The sequence below is a fragment of the Monopterus albus genome, unplaced genomic scaffold, assembly GCF_001952655.1.
Source record: "Monopterus albus unplaced genomic scaffold, M_albus_1.0 scaffold76.1, whole genome shotgun sequence".
Taxonomy (NCBI): Eukaryota; Metazoa; Chordata; class Actinopteri; order Synbranchiformes; family Synbranchidae; genus Monopterus; species Monopterus albus.
In genome coordinates, this window is record NW_018127956.1 from 85,064 (window position 1) to 104,895 (window position 19,832).

The 19,832-nt window shown below is 40.0% G+C and overlaps 3 protein-coding genes across 3 annotated transcripts in view; all 3 read right to left on the reverse strand.

The window, feature by feature from the left end:
- Positions 1 to 1,341: 1,341 nt before the first annotated feature.
- LOC109963516 (carbonic anhydrase 4-like) lies at positions 1,342 to 10,970 on the reverse strand. Its single transcript, XM_020606093.1, has 11 exons — positions 10,882 to 10,970; positions 10,553 to 10,607; positions 9,171 to 9,203; positions 8,849 to 9,025; positions 8,511 to 8,665; positions 8,303 to 8,412; positions 8,126 to 8,187; positions 7,866 to 8,029; positions 6,885 to 7,051; positions 1,670 to 1,868; positions 1,342 to 1,588 (listed from the first exon to the last, which is right to left on the reverse strand). The coding sequence occupies exons 1-11, from the start codon at positions 10,963 to 10,965 to the stop codon at positions 1,346 to 1,348; spliced, it is 1,449 nt and encodes a 482-aa protein (XP_020461749.1). The 5' UTR covers positions 10,966 to 10,970; the 3' UTR covers positions 1,342 to 1,345.
- A 2,714-nt stretch (positions 10,971 to 13,684) lies between these two features.
- On the reverse strand, positions 13,685 to 15,512 carry LOC109963518 (sarcoplasmic reticulum histidine-rich calcium-binding protein-like). The gene is made up of 6 exons (XM_020606094.1): positions 15,344 to 15,512; positions 15,023 to 15,199; positions 14,184 to 14,302; positions 13,974 to 14,045; positions 13,830 to 13,884; positions 13,685 to 13,725 (listed from the first exon to the last, which is right to left on the reverse strand). The coding sequence occupies exons 1-6, from the start codon at positions 15,510 to 15,512 to the stop codon at positions 13,685 to 13,687; spliced, it is 633 nt and encodes a 210-aa protein (XP_020461750.1).
- Positions 15,513 to 16,652: 1,140 nt separating this feature from the next.
- LOC109963622 (transient receptor potential cation channel subfamily M member 4-like) overlaps positions 16,653 to 19,832 on the reverse strand; it is a 25,877-nt gene continuing 22,697 nt past the window's right edge. Inside the window, exons 22-28 of the mRNA XM_020606303.1 lie at positions 19,670 to 19,832; positions 19,252 to 19,417; positions 18,969 to 19,150; positions 18,619 to 18,751; positions 18,463 to 18,535; positions 17,703 to 17,796; positions 16,653 to 17,612 (exon numbers count right to left, since the gene is read on the reverse strand). Coding sequence (XP_020461959.1) covers positions 17,581 to 17,612; positions 17,703 to 17,796; positions 18,463 to 18,535; positions 18,619 to 18,751; positions 18,969 to 19,150; positions 19,252 to 19,417; positions 19,670 to 19,832 — 843 coding nt within the window. The 3' untranslated portion in view covers positions 16,653 to 17,580. The remainder of the gene's footprint in view (positions 17,613 to 17,702; positions 17,797 to 18,462; positions 18,536 to 18,618; positions 18,752 to 18,968; positions 19,151 to 19,251; positions 19,418 to 19,669) is intronic.

The following is a 19,832-nucleotide window of genomic DNA, read 5'->3' on the forward strand; positions in this document are numbered from 1 at the left end:
CATTTCTACAGCTGCTCTGTGAACATAGTGCAAGTGCATCACTCAGTCAGGCACCTTCAGCTGCTCAATACAGACAAGAGATTTGCTCATACGATGTAACCATCCATCCATCATCTTCCACTTCATCCGGGCTCAGGTCACATAGGCAGCCAGTTCAGTCCATACATGCCTCTCCAGGGTAATGCTTTCCAGCTTTTCCTGGCGAATGCTGAGGTGCTCCCAGGCTAGATGGGATATATCAGCTCTCCAGCTTATTAGGCCAAGTGTAGACTCAGAATACCAATTGGATGTGCCTGGAAAACCTCCAATGGAAGGCGCCCAGAAGGCATCCTAATCAGCTGTCTGAACCACCTCAGCTGGCTCCTTTCAACATGAAGGAGCAGCACGTCTACTCCGAGCTCCCTCCGGATGTCCAAGCAGCGCATCCTATTTCTAAGGCTGAGTCCAGCCACCTTACGGAGGAAAATTATTTCAGCCACTTGTATTCACAATCTCATTGTTTCAGTCAATACACCAAGGCTCACAGCCATGGGTGGGGGCTGGAAGATAAACTGACTGGTGGATTGAGCCTTCCAGCTTAGCTCCTCTTCACCACAACAGTTCAGTAACAACGACTGCATTAGGACTACTGTTGATGCTGCCATCACTTGTGAACAAGACCCCGAGATACTTAGAGTTCTTCACTTGGGGAAGTGACTCACTCCAACCCAAAAAAAAACAATTCACCTTTTTCCAGCAAAAAACTGAGCTTCACACTGGATTCTCATCCCAGCTGTTCATGCTCAATTGCAAACCACCCACAGCACATGCAGGAGGTCACTGTCTGATGAAGCCAAGAGAACCAAAAAAGCAGAGAAGTAATTCTGACATCCTCAGAGCAGACACACCCCTCCCCCTGGCTATTCCTTTAGATCCTGTCCATAACAATCACAAACAGGACTGGAGACAAAGGGCATGAGCACAACACATCTCATACTGCGTAACCAAGTTCTACATTCTTGTGCGGATCATGTTTAGCATAAATGTAGTAAGCAAGAGGTGTACATTACAAATAATGAATAAAAACAGATTATGGATGAATAATTCTTTACAGCTTGGACATCACATTTAATGTATTTAAACTATATGGTGTTACAATGGTGTTATAACTTAGTTTTGCTTGGATGTAAAAAGACTGATCATATGTGCATCCTGTGTCCTACAGTATACATTGAATTGTGGCCACTAGTTTGATGAACACTTTATGGAGAAGGCTAAAGATAAACAAATTATAAAGTGAAGGGGAACAGGTTCACTACCAACACAATAGGTTTTTGTTGTTGTTGTTTTGTTTACATTTTGGGCTCTAACTCCTTCCCAGAACAAGACTCAGGGCCATCAGCCACACAGAGTAGCAGCTTGTGAAGGTAGAACTGCTGCTGGAAGGTTGTGTTGTGACCGGTTGTGTTGCGTCTGGTTGTGTTGTGACCGGTTGTGTTGCGTCTGGTTGTGTTGTGACCGGTTGTGCTGGCTGGATGTCTCTGTAGACATTTGTCATAAATGGTGATGACCTGTTGGTAAAGTGTACTGTTGTGCTGAAGAGATCAATCTGGAAGTGAGATATTGTGTCAGTTAGACAATGTGAAGCACTTTTACAACATTTACTGTGCTGCACAAAAGAACAACTCACCAAATCTTTGCTGACTTGGATAGGATCCTTGAACACCGTCCAAACCACAGCCTCATTGCACATGGGTGTGGTCAAGGATCCAAGGTATCGATAATACTTGGTACGATTCACCCCGACCAGGAGGTCGTCCAGAGAAATCCCAGGTGCCATAAGAGTAGACTCACCTGAGGACAGAAACACAACCTCTGAAGGACTGTAGCTGACATGTTATTACAGGACAGTGAAGCAAATTTCACAAAGAAAACTGAAAAACATCTTCTTACTTTTGTGTGTGATGTTGGCCAGGTAGGAGGTCAAGGTGCGCCAGGCTGCAGGTTGGCCAGTTGCATTACCTGGCATTACCTGGATAAGTGTATGTTGTTTAATTAGGCTTTAATCAGGCTTAGATGATTTAGGTGTTTGTAAACAGAACATTATAAGTGATGGAGCTGCGTGAAAGTTGAAAGAGGCATTTGATTTAATGCAATAAGCAGTTATGCAGCAAATCTTACATGCATCTTTTCTCACCTCAATGAAAAAACCAAGAGCAGCAATTCCTGTGGAGTCTGCAACAGCAAGAGTTGTGTTCCGACTATAGGATGACTTGCTGTTTTCAATGAGTAACTGGGGGAGTGAAGAAAAAAAAATTTATTGAAAAAAATATTTTTTATTTCAAAGTTAAACAAAAATTATGTACAGATACCGGCCTCAGACAGACCCCCTCCTGAAACCCTAACACCACTTCCAATGGTGACTCTGACTGGAAGACATTTAAAAACAGGATGGACTGCTAAATCAAAACTGATGAGAAACAGGACAAAAGCATCAACATGGCTGGATGTTGGGGCCAGGGCGAACAAAAAGATGATGACAGTATAACTCCAGTATAATCATTTTGGTGTTAAAAAATTCCTATCTACACATCTGTCTGAGACACCACCAGAGGAGGAGTCAATATTGGCATTACTCAGTACCACAACTCATGCAGAATGGTATAGTTCACATTAATGTATATCATATTAGTGGATCATAATTATAAATGCAGTGTTATTTTATCTCATTTAATGTTGCAGCTGGTAGAGACGGAGCTCATTTTAATTACCTTATATGTTTAGAATTTGAACTACTGCTGAGGATCACTAAAGGTTACAGTATTTAGTTTTATTGATGTGATTCTGAAAAGTAACTAAAGTTATCAGAAAACTATAAAGAACAATATCTGTCTCTAAAATGTAGTGAAGTTGAACTAGTAAGTAGCAGAAAATGAAAATACCAAAGTAAGCCTCAAAATTGTACATACAGTAAGTACAGTACGTGAGTAAATTTGGTATCACATAACACAGTAGAATCAAATATCAGGCCCAACTTAAGCGGTTTTCGGTTCACACCCATCCCTCACTTGTATAGCCGCTGTTTAGGATGGTTTTCAGTGCAGAGGTGTTGTTGAAGTTTTGAAAGGTGAACGGAGTCAGGGTGGCATTGGGTTGGGCAGATGCTGAGACAATGTTAATGGGTGACTGGTGAATGCCGCTGCAATAATTTGGAGCAATGATCGGCCAAGTGGAGTCATCTGTAAACACAAATAAGACTCTGAATAGTTAAAGAGGAGCAGATGTTAAGACGACACTGCAGTCACTTAGAGGATAGGGAGTAGAGCTAAAAATAAGATTACTCACTGCAGTTTGGCTGATGATAACACCAGCCTGCTGAGAAGGACAAGAGCACCTTATTATCACTTCATTACAAAAACTCTTCATAGAGACTCAGTGTTTATCCAACAAGTCAGTATCTGAAATGAAAAAAGGCTCAAATACCTACCGAGTGCACAGTGGACGCTGGGAACGAGGGCGCACACAACAAACACAGCTGCTACAAGATGGCTCATCTAAAATAAGGGAGAAAAAAGGTCCGGCCAATGTATTCACCAAAAATAATGACCACATTAAATCTTAGATAAGAAAATGCAAATATCTGAAAAAGATCAGCTTATTTAAATGTCTTTAGTGGATTTCAAATTTACACAAAAAAGCCAAAACCTTGTGTTAGTTAAGTCCCTAAGCGCACATTTTAAATAGGCTCCATCAATATTTTAAAACCAAATCATCACAAACTAATGCAAATGTTAAACTTCTACAGCTTATCATGGGAAAGAACAACAACAAACAAAAAACAAAACAAAATAAAATAAAAACAGATTTTGTTTAATACAAATTCTTTCTGCTGCAGCTAAATCCAGGTGTCATGAGCAGCATGGTGTCTTACCTTTAACATGCCTGTGCCTCTTGTCTGTTAACAGCTGTGGAGACATCCCTCTTTATAGTCAGTCAGCTCATCCAGCACATTATCTGAATCCGCCTCTTTCTCATTCAGCCACTCCTTTACCTTTACATGAAAGAAGGTGACCAACAAAGGAGGGTGTTTCACAGTTTGATTAGACTCTGAATATAGCCTAGTAATTAACAGATTTGTGACTAATAACAGGAAGCATGACCCTATGGTTGTTACATATATAAAAATATTAAACAGTCCAAAAAAAGTGAGGATTTTTGAAAATATCATTTTTAAGACTCAAATTTTGTATACATTTCAAGTGTTATTTGGAAGTGCTAAAAGTTGCATCATCCTAGAAAGTCTCTTTTAAATGGAGAGGGAAAAAACAATGTAGGCTATTTATTCAGGCTATAAACAATACAGGCTAGTGCTGCTTTATGCAACAGGACAAAAGGACATTTTATAAGGCTCTGCAGATCTCAAGTACAAAAGTGTTTTGAATTTCAAGGTGCGTGTTTAGAGGAGCCCATGAGACCAGTTCAAAAGCTCAAGAACTTCACTGGCATTTGATTAAACAAAAACCAGGGTCAAATTCCGGACAAATGGATTTTTCAGTCATACTTCCTGATCAATAAGTCCTCCAAATTAAATAGTACATCATTGGTTCATGCTTTCCAGAGCAAAATATGTGTTTTTGATATTTTTGTTTCTAGAATCTCTTTTCAGCTGCTAGCTGTTCTGCCTCTTTGTCTGTCTGCGATGCAGTCACGTGAAACAAAAGACAAATTTCCCAAAAGGCACAATAAAGTGTGTTCTATTCTATTCTACGCTATGTTCAGCCAGCTAGTCACCAAGGTTGGCTGCCATTTGGTGCTGTGCAGGTGGGTCGTTTGAGTATTTTCATCAAAAAACCACCAGATTCTTCTGTACAGCCACGAGGCAGTAATTCTAGCTGGGATTAACAAATATCAGTCCATTGTGGACGCTTCTGAACTAGAGACTTGACAAAGGTACAAAATGTACAGAGCAGGAAATAGTAATGTAACAACATTTCAAGGAGGAGTTCTGGGTGGGCGACAGGGTGTACAAAGCATGTGACATTGTTATTTCAAATCCTTACATTGCATAACTTTTATGGACAGACAGACAATCAGACCAGGGGGTGAAGAAAATCAGAAGTTTCCATGTTACCTGAGTAAAGTGAAACCTTCAAAACCAATTTCACTGGATGTATAATTATGCGTCAAGACCTCATTCCTTTATTGCTACCCTGTCATTATGTGTTCTTCTATAAGCTCACTGTGACAGTGCTGCATATACAGCAAGAATGCCAGTTTTCTGATTCCTTAAACCTCTGAGCAGACATTTTAGCTTTCTTCACATCACCAACTGAGTATGGCAGTTTGTAATAGAAAATTACCACAAATACCTGGGAAATCATCAGCAGTTATCTTGTTTTACTGGAGGATAGGCTGCTTGTAATAGGCCTACTCACAAAGGATCACCTTCAGGCCAAAACACAGCTATGCTTCCAATAAGTGAAAGCTATTGAAAAAAGAAATCTGATTACTTATAGGAGGCCACAAGCAAAGCGATTGTGTGGAAAAGCAAACAGTGATTTAATGATAACAATGGGTGTAGAGAAAAGCAGGTAACTGAGACACACTCAAGTAACAAGAGAACACTATGGACACTGAGTACATTGACTGGTAACCTAAACACAAGGGCTGACTGTCAGAACAGTCCAAAAGGCTGGTGGCACCATGCAATACAGGTAATATGACAATATAGGTTGGCTCAGCCAAATATGACAACACAGGCACATAAACAACAGAAGTGCTGCAGATAAGTGTCACTTAGCAGCAATGTATATGAGACAAGTCTTTCAGGTTTGTCCCCCAGCAGATGGGAGCCTGGAGAGCAGGCAGTTCGGTGGGTTCAGGAGGACCACCACGGTGGCCACTGGACCAGACAGGAAGTAAAAACCGCTCTAGGGTTTGTAGGATTATGGCTCTTGTTACCATTGCTAACTCAGAGACGAGACAGTCCAAGTAACTTCAAAACAGTGCTGATTTATTCCATGAACACAGGTAAAAATTAACATTACACGCTCAGGTATCTTGTACCTCCAAACTGCACGCAGGCAGATGTAAGATGAAAGACCCTGAACCCACCAGCCCTATACATTATATCCCCTCGGTTGGGCTAGCCCCATACTACACAGAAACGTCAACCGAGACGTCTCTGTTGCCAGCTCTGCAGCTGGCCATAGGGGTAGTGTAACTAAAAACATTCTCACAGAGTTCTAGTACATGTCGTGATATTAAACATAAGAACATATTATGACTAAGGCTACAGTTATACACGTCATAATAATAATATTAAACACCCTGTCTGCTGACAGTCATCAACTCTTCTCTCTAGTTATCCTTGACCAGATGTACCCTGTAGAAACTCATAAGCATGACTAAGCATTTAACAGTCTAACTAGACATCCTATCTCCACTAAACATTTCTAATACATAAAGTATCTATCCAATTTCTATCTGACTAAAAATACCTAACAGGTTGATCAGGGTGGCGGCCTCGGAACCAGACTGTAAGCTGGGGCCATTCAGGGGGACCCGATGTAGACTCACCGCAGGTCTAACATATGGGTGACCAGGAGAAGAATGTTGTACAAACTGAATGAATATGGCACACGTGGGGAAAATGAATACATATAAACCACTTTTTTTAGTCCACATAGTCAGAAGGGTTCACCAAAGGGTCTGCAGTACCAGAGAACTGGGTCATCACTTCACACAGTGTGCAGTTTATTTCTCATCCCTGCACAGTTTTCATTACACTAAACTTTTTAAAATTAAGTTGAATTTTAATTTAAAGTCAACAGTGTGAGATAATTGCAGATAATTACTGCATGTACATTATAATATATTATATACTGTATATCTCACAGTCTCACAGATGGAAACTGCATGAAAAGGCACAGAGACAGGCCAGCAGCAGGAGAAGTATGATGGGCCCGGCAGCACTGGATGTTGATGTGCTGGCGTAGATTGTCCTCCCATTAAGAGGCTGAGTAGGCCGAAACACATCTTGATACTTTGTCTGCACTGGAAACATCTTCATCTGGTGGGTAAAAGCAAATGTTAGCTTTCATTAAAGACAAGGTCAAGGTCAAGGTCAAAGTGTTTATTTGTCATATGCACAGATGGAACGATTACAATGACCCATAACCTTTTCAAGCACATATGGGCATGTAGTTATAGTTTAATACAAGCAAGAACTGAAGCTAGCTACAGCACAGGTCAAGCAGATCATCATCAGATCGTGAACGTCACCAGATTGTCTCTGCTTACACAGCGTTCAAACCTCTAGGCCAGTCTTCATTCATGTTTTGCTAACCTGACAATTTCTAGGTGGAGCTTGGTGAGGATAGGTTTACCGCTGGTGAATTTTGTTAGAATTCAAGCCTTGCTTTTGTCAGTGTGTTTTTCCCATGGACAGTCAAGTCTTTTTGTTTTTCCTAGATACTTTTTGTACTTACCTGGACTGCAGTTTCTACAGTCAGACTTTGTATAAAAGCTGAAGAAATAATCTACTTCCTGTTTGGTTTTATAGCATATGGGTCCGTAAACAAAAACCTTCACACTTTCCCCATGTAACCGGAGACTGGTGAATAAAAAGGCCTGAAATTCCTGCCTGTCATGGCGATTACAGAACTTACCTGTTGTTTACCTATTGCTAGTTGTTTATGCTGTTCATAATCTAGTTCAGGTAATTTTGTATAAAAACACTTTATATTACTGAGTTAAGAAATGTCCTTGAAAGGTTTGACATAGCAATGCTAATTACTGTCATTTGTCATTAACATTTCAAGGTCACTGTGGAACACCACCTCTGTTGATACATCTTCAACTTTACAGTGATGAGTAGCACGTACCAGGTTTGGATCCACTTTGATAGGCTCTTTAAAAACTGTCCAAACCACTGTTTCATTACACAGAGGGGTGGTCAAGGAGCCGTTGTAGCGGTAGTATGCAGCTCGGTTCACATTGCCAAGCAAGTCATCAATGGAGAGCTTTTCTGTCACGTTGACTTGTGAGCCTACATTGAAGCAAAAATAGACAAAATGTAGTGTTATTTGGGTGTTTACATTTAGTGGTTTTATGGCAATACACAACAAAGCAGGAGTGCACTCACTGATGTTCTGAATAGCTGGCAGGTAGTTGGTGAGTTTCGTCCAGGCTTCCGTAACAGAGGGACTTGATGTGGCACTTGGCTACACAAATAAATGGGATGAGCCATTTAGACTGTTTTGAAAATTTCCTGCTCAGAATATATTGCACAATATATTGAATATATTTGTATCATAACTACTGACTTTCTATCACATTGAACATTACCTCAATAAAGAATCCCAGTACTGCCAGGGCATCAGGAAAATGTGTTGCTTCTGTGAAGTCCTTCCTCTTGCTCACTATGTGCATCTGGACACAGCCACAACACACATACAGTATAAAGAAGCAAACTCTACTAGAAAACTGTATTAAATACAACAAGTCAGTAGTTCAATGCTTGTAGCTACCTCCATGGGGTATCTTTTTGAATCCACTGTATGTTCTGAACCCTCAGAGTGTGAAGATGCAGAGCCCCAGTGGAAGTGGAACTGAGAGGTGGAGTAGACGTATTGCAAATGTCCTCCTGACACCTCCACCATATTCTCCTTCAGTACACATGTCACTGGGAGTTGAGCAGGAAGATATGAACATGTAGAAATTGCATTTACAAACACAAAGACACATTTCACTCGGTTTTAATTAACAATTCTCTATAACCTTGACTTTTAACTCTAACACTGGTCTCTATCCATACCTAACCACAACCCAGGAAAACATTCTATAATAGGAAAGAAAACTTTCAAACCTGTATGGCCAGAGTTAATGATGTAGTTGATGATATTTTTGTTGTCAAAGTTTGTATATTTGAAGGCATCAAGTTGTTTGTTCATCACAACATTTTTTGTCTCAATGTTGACGGGTGACTGGCCTGTACCTCCACAGTAGGAGTGAGTCAGAAGGTGCCATTGAGACGTACTGTTCTCTGAGGGTAGAGAGGAAAACAAAGTTTAAGGCAAGTCCCAACTCTAACATCATTCTATGAACATCAGAGGAGCTCATAAAGACCAGTGTAAGACTAATGATGTGATCTGATTCTTTCAGTAAGTCAAAAACCAGCCCTTACTTACCGCACCCAGTATAGCACCATTTTTGTCCAGCATCTGAAACACAAACACAGCCAACATACTGTGAATACTGCAGGAGTAAAGTGATAAGAGAAAGCATCAAATGTGTGGCGTTAGAGCAGCATTCATCGGAGAAACCTTTACTAAAAACACATACTGAGCTACAAGCTGCCTGAGCTCCTTCAAAGACACAGTTTTTACTGACAGTGATGGTTGCAGCTCCAGATTTTGCCGCTTTTCACCTTCCTGTTACACTGAGACTTTATATTATTCCAGGATACAGAAGCCACCAGTGTTCTAAATTTTACAGCTATGACATTTCATGACTTCATTGGTTCCTTAAAATATCAGAGAAATGGAAAATCATAAAGTGATCAGTTAGGTATATAAAATGTCAGATTTCCTCATTTCTGTAATGTGCTAACATACTGTCAGTCAGTGATGATTGTGTAACTCCTCTCACTGGTTTTTATATACAACAGGAGAAACGTAACTTTGTACTGTCTCTCATTAAAACCCCGTCTTTGTGGCAATTATACTAAATTGCTGAAGTGATGCTGTCATGACAACCAACACCTTCAGCTATGTTTTGCTAGATTAAGACTTTCATTGTTTACTGAACATCTACCATTGCTCCTGTTTAAACAGTTTATTTTTGGGTTCAGAGGAAGATTATTCTACTACAATGAGATTTCTGCTCTATACTCTTTAATTGGTTTCATGACAAGCTGAGGTCCAAAAGAAACATAAATCAATATTTTTCAATAAGAGAAGCTGTGTTTAGAGCAATTTTGTTTTGTCCCTACTTCATTATTCATCTCATGAGTCCTTGTAAAACTTCAGAGGTTGTAAACTTCTAGGTTGTTAATCACTGAAATAAACTGTCTAGTTAAAACTACACAGCCACGACAGTAAAATGCTGCTCACACACTGCATTTCATCAAAAATCAAGTCATCAAATACTTAATAATACAGTGGTCCTGTGGGCTGGTTTTCTGCAGAATGAGTACTTCTGTACTTAAGTGCAGGATTTTTAAGGATAATTTGATGTATCTCGATTTTTACTTCAGAAAATGATCTGAGTACTTCTTCCACCATGGTAATCAATACAAAGGTTAAATAAACTAGCAGGGAAAAGATAGTATAGTCAATAGGTTTAATTAGTGCTTTTCCCCATTTATGTTCATTTAGATTAATTTTAGGTTGCTGTAAACACTCCTAGGCTGAAATTCAAGGAAGTGGGACACAGACATTTTATACAAATCACATCTTACTCTGAAAATGGAAACAGAAAGAACATAATACCAGAGAAAGCAGAAATAGGTAGAGCTGATTAGCACAAACATTTCATTTACTATAAGTGGAGACTGAAATATTTCACTTACCACAGTTTACAAAAGTCACCAAACTCAGGCACAGCAGCAGGAAGGAGAGATGCATCTTAGGAAATGAAAAGTGATTATCATCCACAAACACCATTAAATTGTGTGCTTTTGCTGTGACTGAAATCCCATTTAATTTTATTCAAATACCAAATATCTTAGGTCCTGCAAAAGCATCATAAAGGAAGATTAACATGAGATGTGTAATGCTGATTGGTTTCAAACTTCATTATTTTTTTATTGTGGAAATTCTCATTTATAAACTCAAAGAATGTCAAAGAAAGAAGCTTTGTAGAAGAATGCTACTCCACAGAATGTGAAAATCACCCTACCTTAGTGTCGAAGTCCCTAAAGCTTAAAAAATGGAATCTTAGAATGAAATGTTGCATTAAAGTTGTGCCCACTTCCATCTCCATCAGGAAGAAAAAGGTGGAGAGGTGTCCCAGTAATATAAGGCAGGAAGAATAGGCAGTGGGAGCGGGGGGCCCACTGTGTACACAACACTAAAATGTGTGGGGGAGACACCTACAGTAACCTAACCACGTCCTTTATTTCAGCTGTGAAATCTTTAAGGCAACAGGAGACTGTGATTTTCCAACCCATTCACCATATAACAGTCGCACAAAAACTGCACTGGATATTTGTTGCTTTTCAACATAAAAATCAACACACAGCATGTTGCAGTTTAAGTATAATTAAAAGCAACAACTGAAAAAATGTATGAAGGTCTCAGATTGAGGTTGAATTTGAAAATTAATCATGCGACCTTTGGAAATATACAACCCTGATAAAGCCACAACTTGCCCTGTTAGAAGAGAAGGAGGGGTAGACAGAAAAGCTTCATATCAGCTCAGGTGTTCTGTCCATGTCTACATACATTTTGGAAGTACATACTTGGAATTCATACGCATGTGAAACACAGGAACACAGACTTCTAGCATAACAATACAGGCGTAGTGCATGAGTAAAACACAGGCCCTTAGTGCACACAGCTTGTGTACAGCAGATACCTGAGATGACTAAAAAACAGCTTGTGTTTTTTGGGTAGAGTTTGCATAACATGTACTTCCCAAAACACTCAACTATGACTACAAGCTTTATAGTTTTCCATGAAAAAAGGATCACTTTCCACTGACAGAACCAAATGTCTTTGTAGGCTACGTGGTAATGTTTATTCTAACTCCTCCAAAGGAACTTTCCAAGGCCACATTATTAGAACCTGCAGACATACTGATGAGGAGGAGCAGTTCTTGTTTTGGACTACGAGAAATGCAATAAAGAAGCCTACTGTTGTCCCAGTGGCTGTCATTGTGATAGTTATGATTCCAACCTGACTAAAGTTTTTCAATAAATACTTAGTCCTTTGGGGAAAATTTTCTTGTCTTCACCATGAGCTGTTTTGCTAATATTCAAGAACACCATAACAGCTTCTGGGAACGTGACCCAGTAAGTACTAGGCTTCTTGTTGTGGCTTTCCACAGGACCAATATTTTGACATCAAATGGTCACTACTGGCCTGGTTCTGCCTCTTTGTTTATTCAACAATACACTAGAGATTTTTTCTTTCTTGTCAAGTCACTGATAAATAAATAAGAATGTGTTTTCCTTTGACACAGATCCTTAGCTGAAACCCTCCCAGCAAGAACCAGCGAGTTGGAGAGCTCAGAAGGGTTTCGCTGAAACGACTTTGTGCTATTTACTAATCAGTACGTCATTGGTGGAAAAGCCGGCCTAAATTTTAGTTGTTTTTTTTATTTTTTTTTATCTTGGGATTGGAGACAACTTGATAATAAAAAATCTACATTACAAACTGGAGATGTGTGGAGTTTGAAAAATGTGTATTTACCAGGTAAGGCGAATGTAATAAAATACTCAAATTGCATCATGGGAAATGTAGGATCTAGTGTTTTTTTTAAAAATAACTGATGTTAGGAACTACAATTCAGGATATTTCTGACTATTAAGCTTTGATTTTGACAATGTTTTTAAGGTCTCTCATTAGGCCCTCAACTTTATGGACTTGCAACACTAAATTGCTGAAGTGACTGCGTCATGACAACCAGCATCTTCACCTAGGTCTTGCTAAATGAAGGCATTCATTGTTTGCTATAAATGTACACCTACAACCTTTCCTGTTTAAATCAGTTTATTATTATGAATGATTCATACTTTATGTCCAATAAGCTAAAACAAAAAGCAACTGTTGCAGTTATAATGGTACTATAAGCATTTTAATGCTACATGAGTGACCACAGGATTTATTTTCATCCGTCTAGTGCAATCATGCAGACTCCTGTCACAAACACAGGACTATAAACATTTTTGCCCAACTGAAACTGGTTTACAAAAACCTTAGGCTAGAAATGTATTATCAGCCATTTAGCATTGAGAAAATAGTGGATGCTTCCTTAAATGAAGGAAATGTAATGCTACAGAAGGAATATTTCAGCTTTCGGTATGAGGTTACTTAAAAAACCAACATATAAAGATGTTTTTGTGTTTGTCAGCTGACACTCATGACATGCTCCTGTGGGAGTTGTCATGTTGCTGATGAAGTATAAGCAGCTAAGCAGGATCAAATCTGAACACAATGGGTAAATCCCAGTTCCCTCACCTGCATCTTTTACTTGTGTCTTACTCCCACTCGTGTAAGATGTAAGGAAAGGATGCAAGGGAAGAGGAATCAAGGAAATACATTTATACAGTCTACATCCTTTCCTCTGATTCTTCATCCTCCAACATCCTGTCATTAAGTGATTTCTGATAAAGGGGCATGTTGGTCCAAAAAGAATTCTGGATATTCTTCTGTATTTTCGCCCATGGCTCTTCCAGCAGCCTCCTCAGTCCTCACTCCTTAGAGCAGAAATAAGAGCTTTGGGACATCCTTCGAGATGGTGGGCCTGAACAACTTCCAGGTTAAGTGAGGAACGAGGAACTATCAAATAAAGGATTTGGGATTTAATCTGTGTCTTATGTAACCACCAAGTGGCATCAATGGGCTCCAGGGTGGTCAGAGCAGAGACGCAACAGTCCTGTAAAACAAAGACCGGGGCATGAGGGGACAAAAGGCTGCTGCAGTGTGTTCCTACCTGCTCTTGTATCATTAAATGTATTGTGTGTGAGAAGGGAGAACTCTTACTGATAGAGGGACCCAGTCAGCTCATCAATGAGGCCTCCTGAAAGAAAAGCAGCACAAACAAAAGTTAAGACAGACCAAAGTTTCAAAACGTATAAATAAAATGGTACAAGCACAGTACGAGTCATAATTACTTGTGTTTACCTGGTGTGCAAATTGTGTCACACAGTATGGGGCAAATGTAGCAGGATGAGCATCCCTGAAAGACGGCAAAAGACAACATAAGCAGGGTCTTGTTTTAAGGAAATGTGTATTGTTTACAGCATGTTAGAGTTATAAGATGCTTACTTGGCAGTGCTCACAGTGATCGGACTGATCTCCCTCTTCACAGGGGCAGTTGTCACAGTTATTAGAACAGTGCTACAGAGGGTGGGCACCCACAATTGACAGTAATGATCAGTCGTTTAGCATTTAGCTTGTTTGATAATAGCACAGACTATTCATCACTGGATGGATAAAACATTACTGAAGCCTCGTACTCCCATCACATTGTTTTACCTCACAGATGGAGCAGACACTACACAAAGAGCCAGAGTGGAACTGCAGCTTGTCAGTGGCGGCCTCCTCTTCACTTGTGTCGTCCTGGTTTTCTGTTGTGTCATCACCTTCAGGCTCATCTATGTAAAGTCACCAGAGTCAACGACAAATCAGACCAATATACCAACCAATGCTAGCTCATCGCAGGCACTGTGTGTGTGTCGATGTCAGCTAGTAAGTACAAAAATCCCAAACTAGGTGTGAGATCATTTAGAAACAGTGTCACTATTACATTTTGTGTTGTTGTTTAATTGATGTCTGAGGCTTTTGAGGATGTAAAACTAAGTGAGCATGAGACACTTGTCTTGTTTGACAACTGACAACATTGAAGCAATCCCTGACAGATGAAGCCATGCTGTTCTGTGCACATTATATATAGTGTTTGCACAGTAAAGCATAAAGAATGGTGTATAAAAACAGCGATCAACAAGCTCTCCCTTGGTCAGTTGTTGGTAAGCAACTGTTGCAATATGAATATTGGGGTTAGCACTTTAACAGTGCTTATGTATGGGGTCTAAAAATAGTCACATTAGTGCAACAAAAGGCATGAATGATTTAGATATTACCAGCTACCGAGCAGATAAGCCACTCTATTTTAAGACTGATATGTGTGACAGTAGCTACAGTCCCACAATAGCTGCAGTTAGTCTAACAATGCCAAAAAACAAGAGTTAAGATTCACCCAGAAGGGCCAGGTCAGGGAAAATGACATTTTGTTATCATTACCACTTCTAAATTACTGCAGAGTTTAATACTTTGAAACCCATAAATACTTTTAAAACTCAGATGGGAGTGTATACCATCATCTTCCTCTGCAACCTCTTCATCAGAGTCATCACTATCACTATCATCCTCTTCCTCTTCACTTTCAGCTTCCTTATCAGCATTAACCTCGTCATCCTCTTCTTCACCCTCCTCTTCCTCATCTGTAGTGTCTTCCTCCTCTTCCTCAGCAGCTCCATCCTCCTCTGCTTCCTCTTTATCAGCATCATCCTCTTCTTCCTGTTCCTCCTCCTCCTCAGCAGCCTCTGCCTCCTCTTCTTCCTCAGTCTCATCCCCATCATCTGATTCTTCTTCCTCCACTGCTCCTTGTTCCTCTTCTTCCCCAGCATCATTATTACCCTCAGTGTTTTTGCCTGTTTCTTCCACATCCTCCTCAGCATTTCTGGTCTGAAGGTCTGCCTCTGTGTCAGCCATGTTCTGAGCACTCGCTGCACCAGAGAGTAGGATCTGAGGTGGGCACAGGCTCACCAGAAGCAGCCCCACTACCCAGCCATTCACAGGTGCCATTCTGAAAGGCTTACACAGCTCTTGTAAGGTACAAATCCACACTGGAAAAGTCTCTACTCCACCAAAACCAAAACAATCAGTGGGCTTTTGAAACCTAAGAACCAGTTAATCCACAGAAGAAGGTGATGAAGCAGCAGGTGATTCAGGGATATTCTTTAAGTCTTTGCTCCAGGCTATGGAGCGACGGGCCGTGTTCACAAGACTGACAGAGTAGTGTGCCAGCCTTGTGCTGGGAATAGAGGACACAGTGGAAACACAACTGAGTGTGTGGTGTAGTTGTGTGACTGCATGTGCGTGACTGACAGAGGCACATGTCTAGGAAGAATGTTCCTGATGCCCTTAACGCAGTGTACAGGAGGGTGGAGAAATATGAGGTCAGAGAACATGCGGAAATGAGACTTTTCATGAATAACATGAGTAAAATTTCCTTTTACACTCACGGGCCACTTTATTAGGTACACCTGTACAATTGTGCAGCACTTTCGCCTTAACATTTGTGTGTATGAAGCTCAAAATGTTTCAGTTTTTGGTGAAATTATCATAAATGTATAAATTCAATTATGTGTTTATTATTGAGGTCATAGTGGTGTTGTACTGGACTACATTATATTCAGAGGTGTTCCTAATATTCCGACCCTCTCATTATGTAGCTGGGGAGGACAAAAATATAGAAACACCTCTAAATATAATGCAGCAAGACAGTGATGTATGTCAGTGTGAGCCTCTGGTGCAACTGACAGGTGGCCCAGCTGGTTGTTTACAGTAAAGGCTCCTTCAACAGCCCTGCTCCACTGTGTAACCTTTAGCAGAGCTCTGATATACTGAAACTCAGCGCCACCACCACGCAGCTTTCACACTGTCCATATCTGCTTCTCTCTACAGTATATGCACCTACTGTACCTCTCTTCCATGATTTAGTCACACTAGTCCTTGCTGATTTTCTTATTAATTTTCATTATTTGACCTTGCTCAGTTTTATTAATTTCTTTGTGCAGCTCTCTGGCCAGAAACAAGTCACAACATCTTGCTTTGGCATTGTTTTTTCCTCCAGGGAGCATTAACTCTTGACACCATGACTCCATTTATCTTTTTTTCCCCATGCCTGCTAGGTTAAAAAATAAAGACCCGACATTCTCATTATTTATTATTAAAGGAATAGTTTAACATTTTGGAAAATACTCTATTTTCTTGCAGAGAGTTTGGTGAGAAGATCGATACCACTCGCAAGGGGTTGGGGCCATCAGCTGGTTAACAAAGCTTGGCATAAAGACTGGCCACAGGGAAAAACAGCTATCCTAGCTATGTCCACATACAACCAACTCTAAAGCTCACTAATTAGCATATTATATCTCAAGCCAAGCTAGCTGTTGCTTGTTATTTCCAGGTTTTATGCTAGGCTACCCATCTGCTGACTCATTAAAGTGGTATCAATCTTTTCATTTGACACACCCAAAATGTCACACCAGTATTGTGAGACTACGAGCTCATTAATGATACTTTACGTACAAGTTATTGAACAGAAAAAAAAAATAGAGCAACACAAATACAGGATTTAGTCTAACTGAATGTAATCAACCATTTAGTCAGAGTGTAAGTGAACATATAAAGTATCAACATGTTACATATTATAGTATCCATATACAAGTACAACACACCGAAAAACATACACACACACTGTATATGTGTATATATATATACACACACACACACACACACACACACACACACACACACACACACAATTCCAGGCATCAGCTTAAAACTACAGCAATAAAGTCATAATATCACTGCCAATAAAAGATATCATGCCAGATCATCAATATATACACTACTCTTTGGCATTAGAATAAGACAGATTGCCCTCTTAAAACAGTCTTTTCATGTATTCAATACTGTAACAAGTAGTGATGGCTGCATTTCCCTCTTTAGTTTAGAATTATAAAAACCTTGTGGTAACTGAGTCCAGTGATCAGCATGGCTCCAAAACAGTAAGACTGGTAGGTGATAAAAGAGCTACATCACTGTCATTTACTGACCCTAAACTGGTGAAGGCATCACCAAGGCTGAATCAGGTGGAAGTGGAAGAAGACGTGAGCCCATCTATGTAGGAGAAGAAGTACAATAAGGTGTGGGGTTTTTCAGTTAGGTGAAGATACATGGATGTTCAAAGACTTCTCTCTTCGGAAGTACCTCTAGATGTAGGTGGAGGCCGAGGAGGTTTGAATGTGCTACCTTGAGCCAGAGTATCCACAATCCAGCTGAGAGCGTTTGAGCAATACTCCATCTGAGAAGCAAACATTACGTCTAAACTGTATGTTAAGGTAGCTGAGGGAAAGATTATTATTTTGGGAATACAATGCATTAGGTCAGGGTTATATGTTGGTAATTCACATTGTAGAATTTTGTGGTTGAGATTCATGCTTCAAGCAGATAACTCCTAAAATACCCGAGAATGCAGTTGAAAACGAGCTGAAGAATATCATGCAGCCCCACTTCAACATTATCTTAAAGGAACAGTTAGATGGGACAAGTGAAACCACTCTCAACCATGCCCATTAAATATAAAGATAATACAAGAAGCCTGCTGATTCTGAGGTGTTGATTCAATTGTGGATCATTTTGGAGGCCGTAGTTTGTGCTGCTGCTGAACTGTACTGCATTGTACAGAAGGGCATTTCTGTTTTTTAGCTTAGCCTTAACAATGTAAATGGGGTAGACAAAATAGTAAAAACACTCGTCCGTATTGCAATACAATTCAAAGCACCTCTCTAAAACAGTTTAAACAAATACTGCATGTCATCAAGGTTTATTGTAGGACTGTTGTATTGGACTGCATCAGCATTTTGCTAGACGTACCTAATAAACTGTCAGCAGTGTCATTCAGTCCTGCTATATGTAGAATAATGATGTGAACTCAGTTAAATGCTTTAAAAAGAGGGCTTAATTTTACCTCTGTCTCCAGAGCCCTCAGCCTGTGGTCAAAGTCTCTGCTTTCATTCAGATGTTTAAGCGCAGTGTCCACTCTAAAACAGGAGACATTCATCTTAGTATGATGGAGCCCAACATAAGTAAGTAATTTCACTGCTACAGTGGAAGGCATGCTCACTTTACAGACATCCGTTTGAGCCTCTCTGAATCACAGTTTTTTTGGATCGTGTTTTGTGCAGTTAGAAAGTCCTCTTTTTGAATGGATTCCCATGTCACCAGCCTGTTGGCTGCTTTCCCTTCTACCTGTAATACTAACAGAAATGGGAAAGGTTTTTAATCAGCTTTAGTATCAGAGGACAGCAATTTCCTATCATTCTGCCAATCAGAAAAACTGAACTGACTGAGAAGGGTAACTAAAACATAAAATATCACACTGATAAGACACTTTCACTCCACATTTAATGTGCATGGGGCAATACATTTATTACACTAATTAGACTCACATTAGACTCCTGCTCAGATACTTACCAAAGTGGTGGATCTTGATCGAGGGCACCTTGCGTATGATCCTCTTGATAAAGAGATTCAGGTGAGAGAGGATGATAAAAGGAGGTGCCAGGGCAGGACGGGAGTGGTACTGAACAATCAGGTTGTAGCGCTGGAACTTCCAGTAGATGTCGCTGTTCGCCTGCACTTTAGAGAAAGTGTCGCTGTGTGGACACAACGAAGGCAGTGTTGTGGTGAACTGAGAATCCTTTACAGAGATCAGTATGTTGGTGTTGCTACAGAGACTAATCGCCTTGTTCTTTACCTAAACATGGCGATAAGCACATTGATCAGCAGGATATTGGTGGCCAGCAGATAAATAACAAGCAGATTTACTACCAGCCAGTTATTAGATTCAGTTCTGCACGGCTCTGCACCATCCTTAATCAATGTCCTGTTGTCTGTGCAGATCTTGTCCCATTGGTGTCCCACTGATATGGTCACAAAATACAGGAAATATTAAAAAAATAAAAATATATATAAATATATATTTATTTATTTATTTATTTATTTTTAAATATAAGTTTTAAATAATATGGTGAACTTTAAACCTATGCAACAAATGTGGAAAAACATCCAGTACAAGCTGCAGAACAATACAGTTGCCTTACACTGGTTTGAAAGTGTAATAACATTTTTCCCTTTTACAAGACAATTTATCATGTGCACACAAATGCTTATACCATCCATTTCTTCCACCGGGATCTGTCCATAGATGTGCAAGTATGGCCTGTAAAAAACCCGGCGCAAGATGCGGTCTAGGCGAGGGTCATAGGGGTAAAGCAAAGCCTGATTGGCTACTCCATAGGCCACGAGCCACACCCCCAGGGAAAAGAGGAAGAAGAA

Excerpts from the sequence above, each read along its gene's own strand:
- LOC109963516 (XM_020606093.1), bottom strand. The coding sequence starts at position 10,965 with ATGGAGATGGAAGTGGGCACAACTTTAATGCAACATTTCATTCTAAGA. Across the intron at positions 8,188-8,302 it reads TTCAATGTGATAGAAAGTCA|TCCCTCTGTTACGGAAGCCT; the intron begins GTAGTTATGATA and ends TGCCACATCAAG. Across the intron at positions 1,869-6,884 it reads TTTTCATGCAGTTTCCATCT|CTACAGTCCTTCAGAGGTTG; the intron begins GTGAGACTGTGA and ends ATAACATGTCAG.
- LOC109963518 (XM_020606094.1), bottom strand. The coding sequence starts at position 15,512 with ATGGCACCTGTGAATGGCTGGGTAGTGGGGCTGCTTCTGGTGAGCCTG. Across the intron at positions 13,885-13,973 it reads ATCACTGTGAGCACTGCCAA|GGATGCTCATCCTGCTACAT; the intron begins GTAAGCATCTTA and ends GCCGTCTTTCAG. Across the intron at positions 13,726-13,829 it reads TGACACAATTTGCACACCAG|GAGGCCTCATTGATGAGCTG; the intron begins GTAAACACAAGT and ends CTTTTCTTTCAG.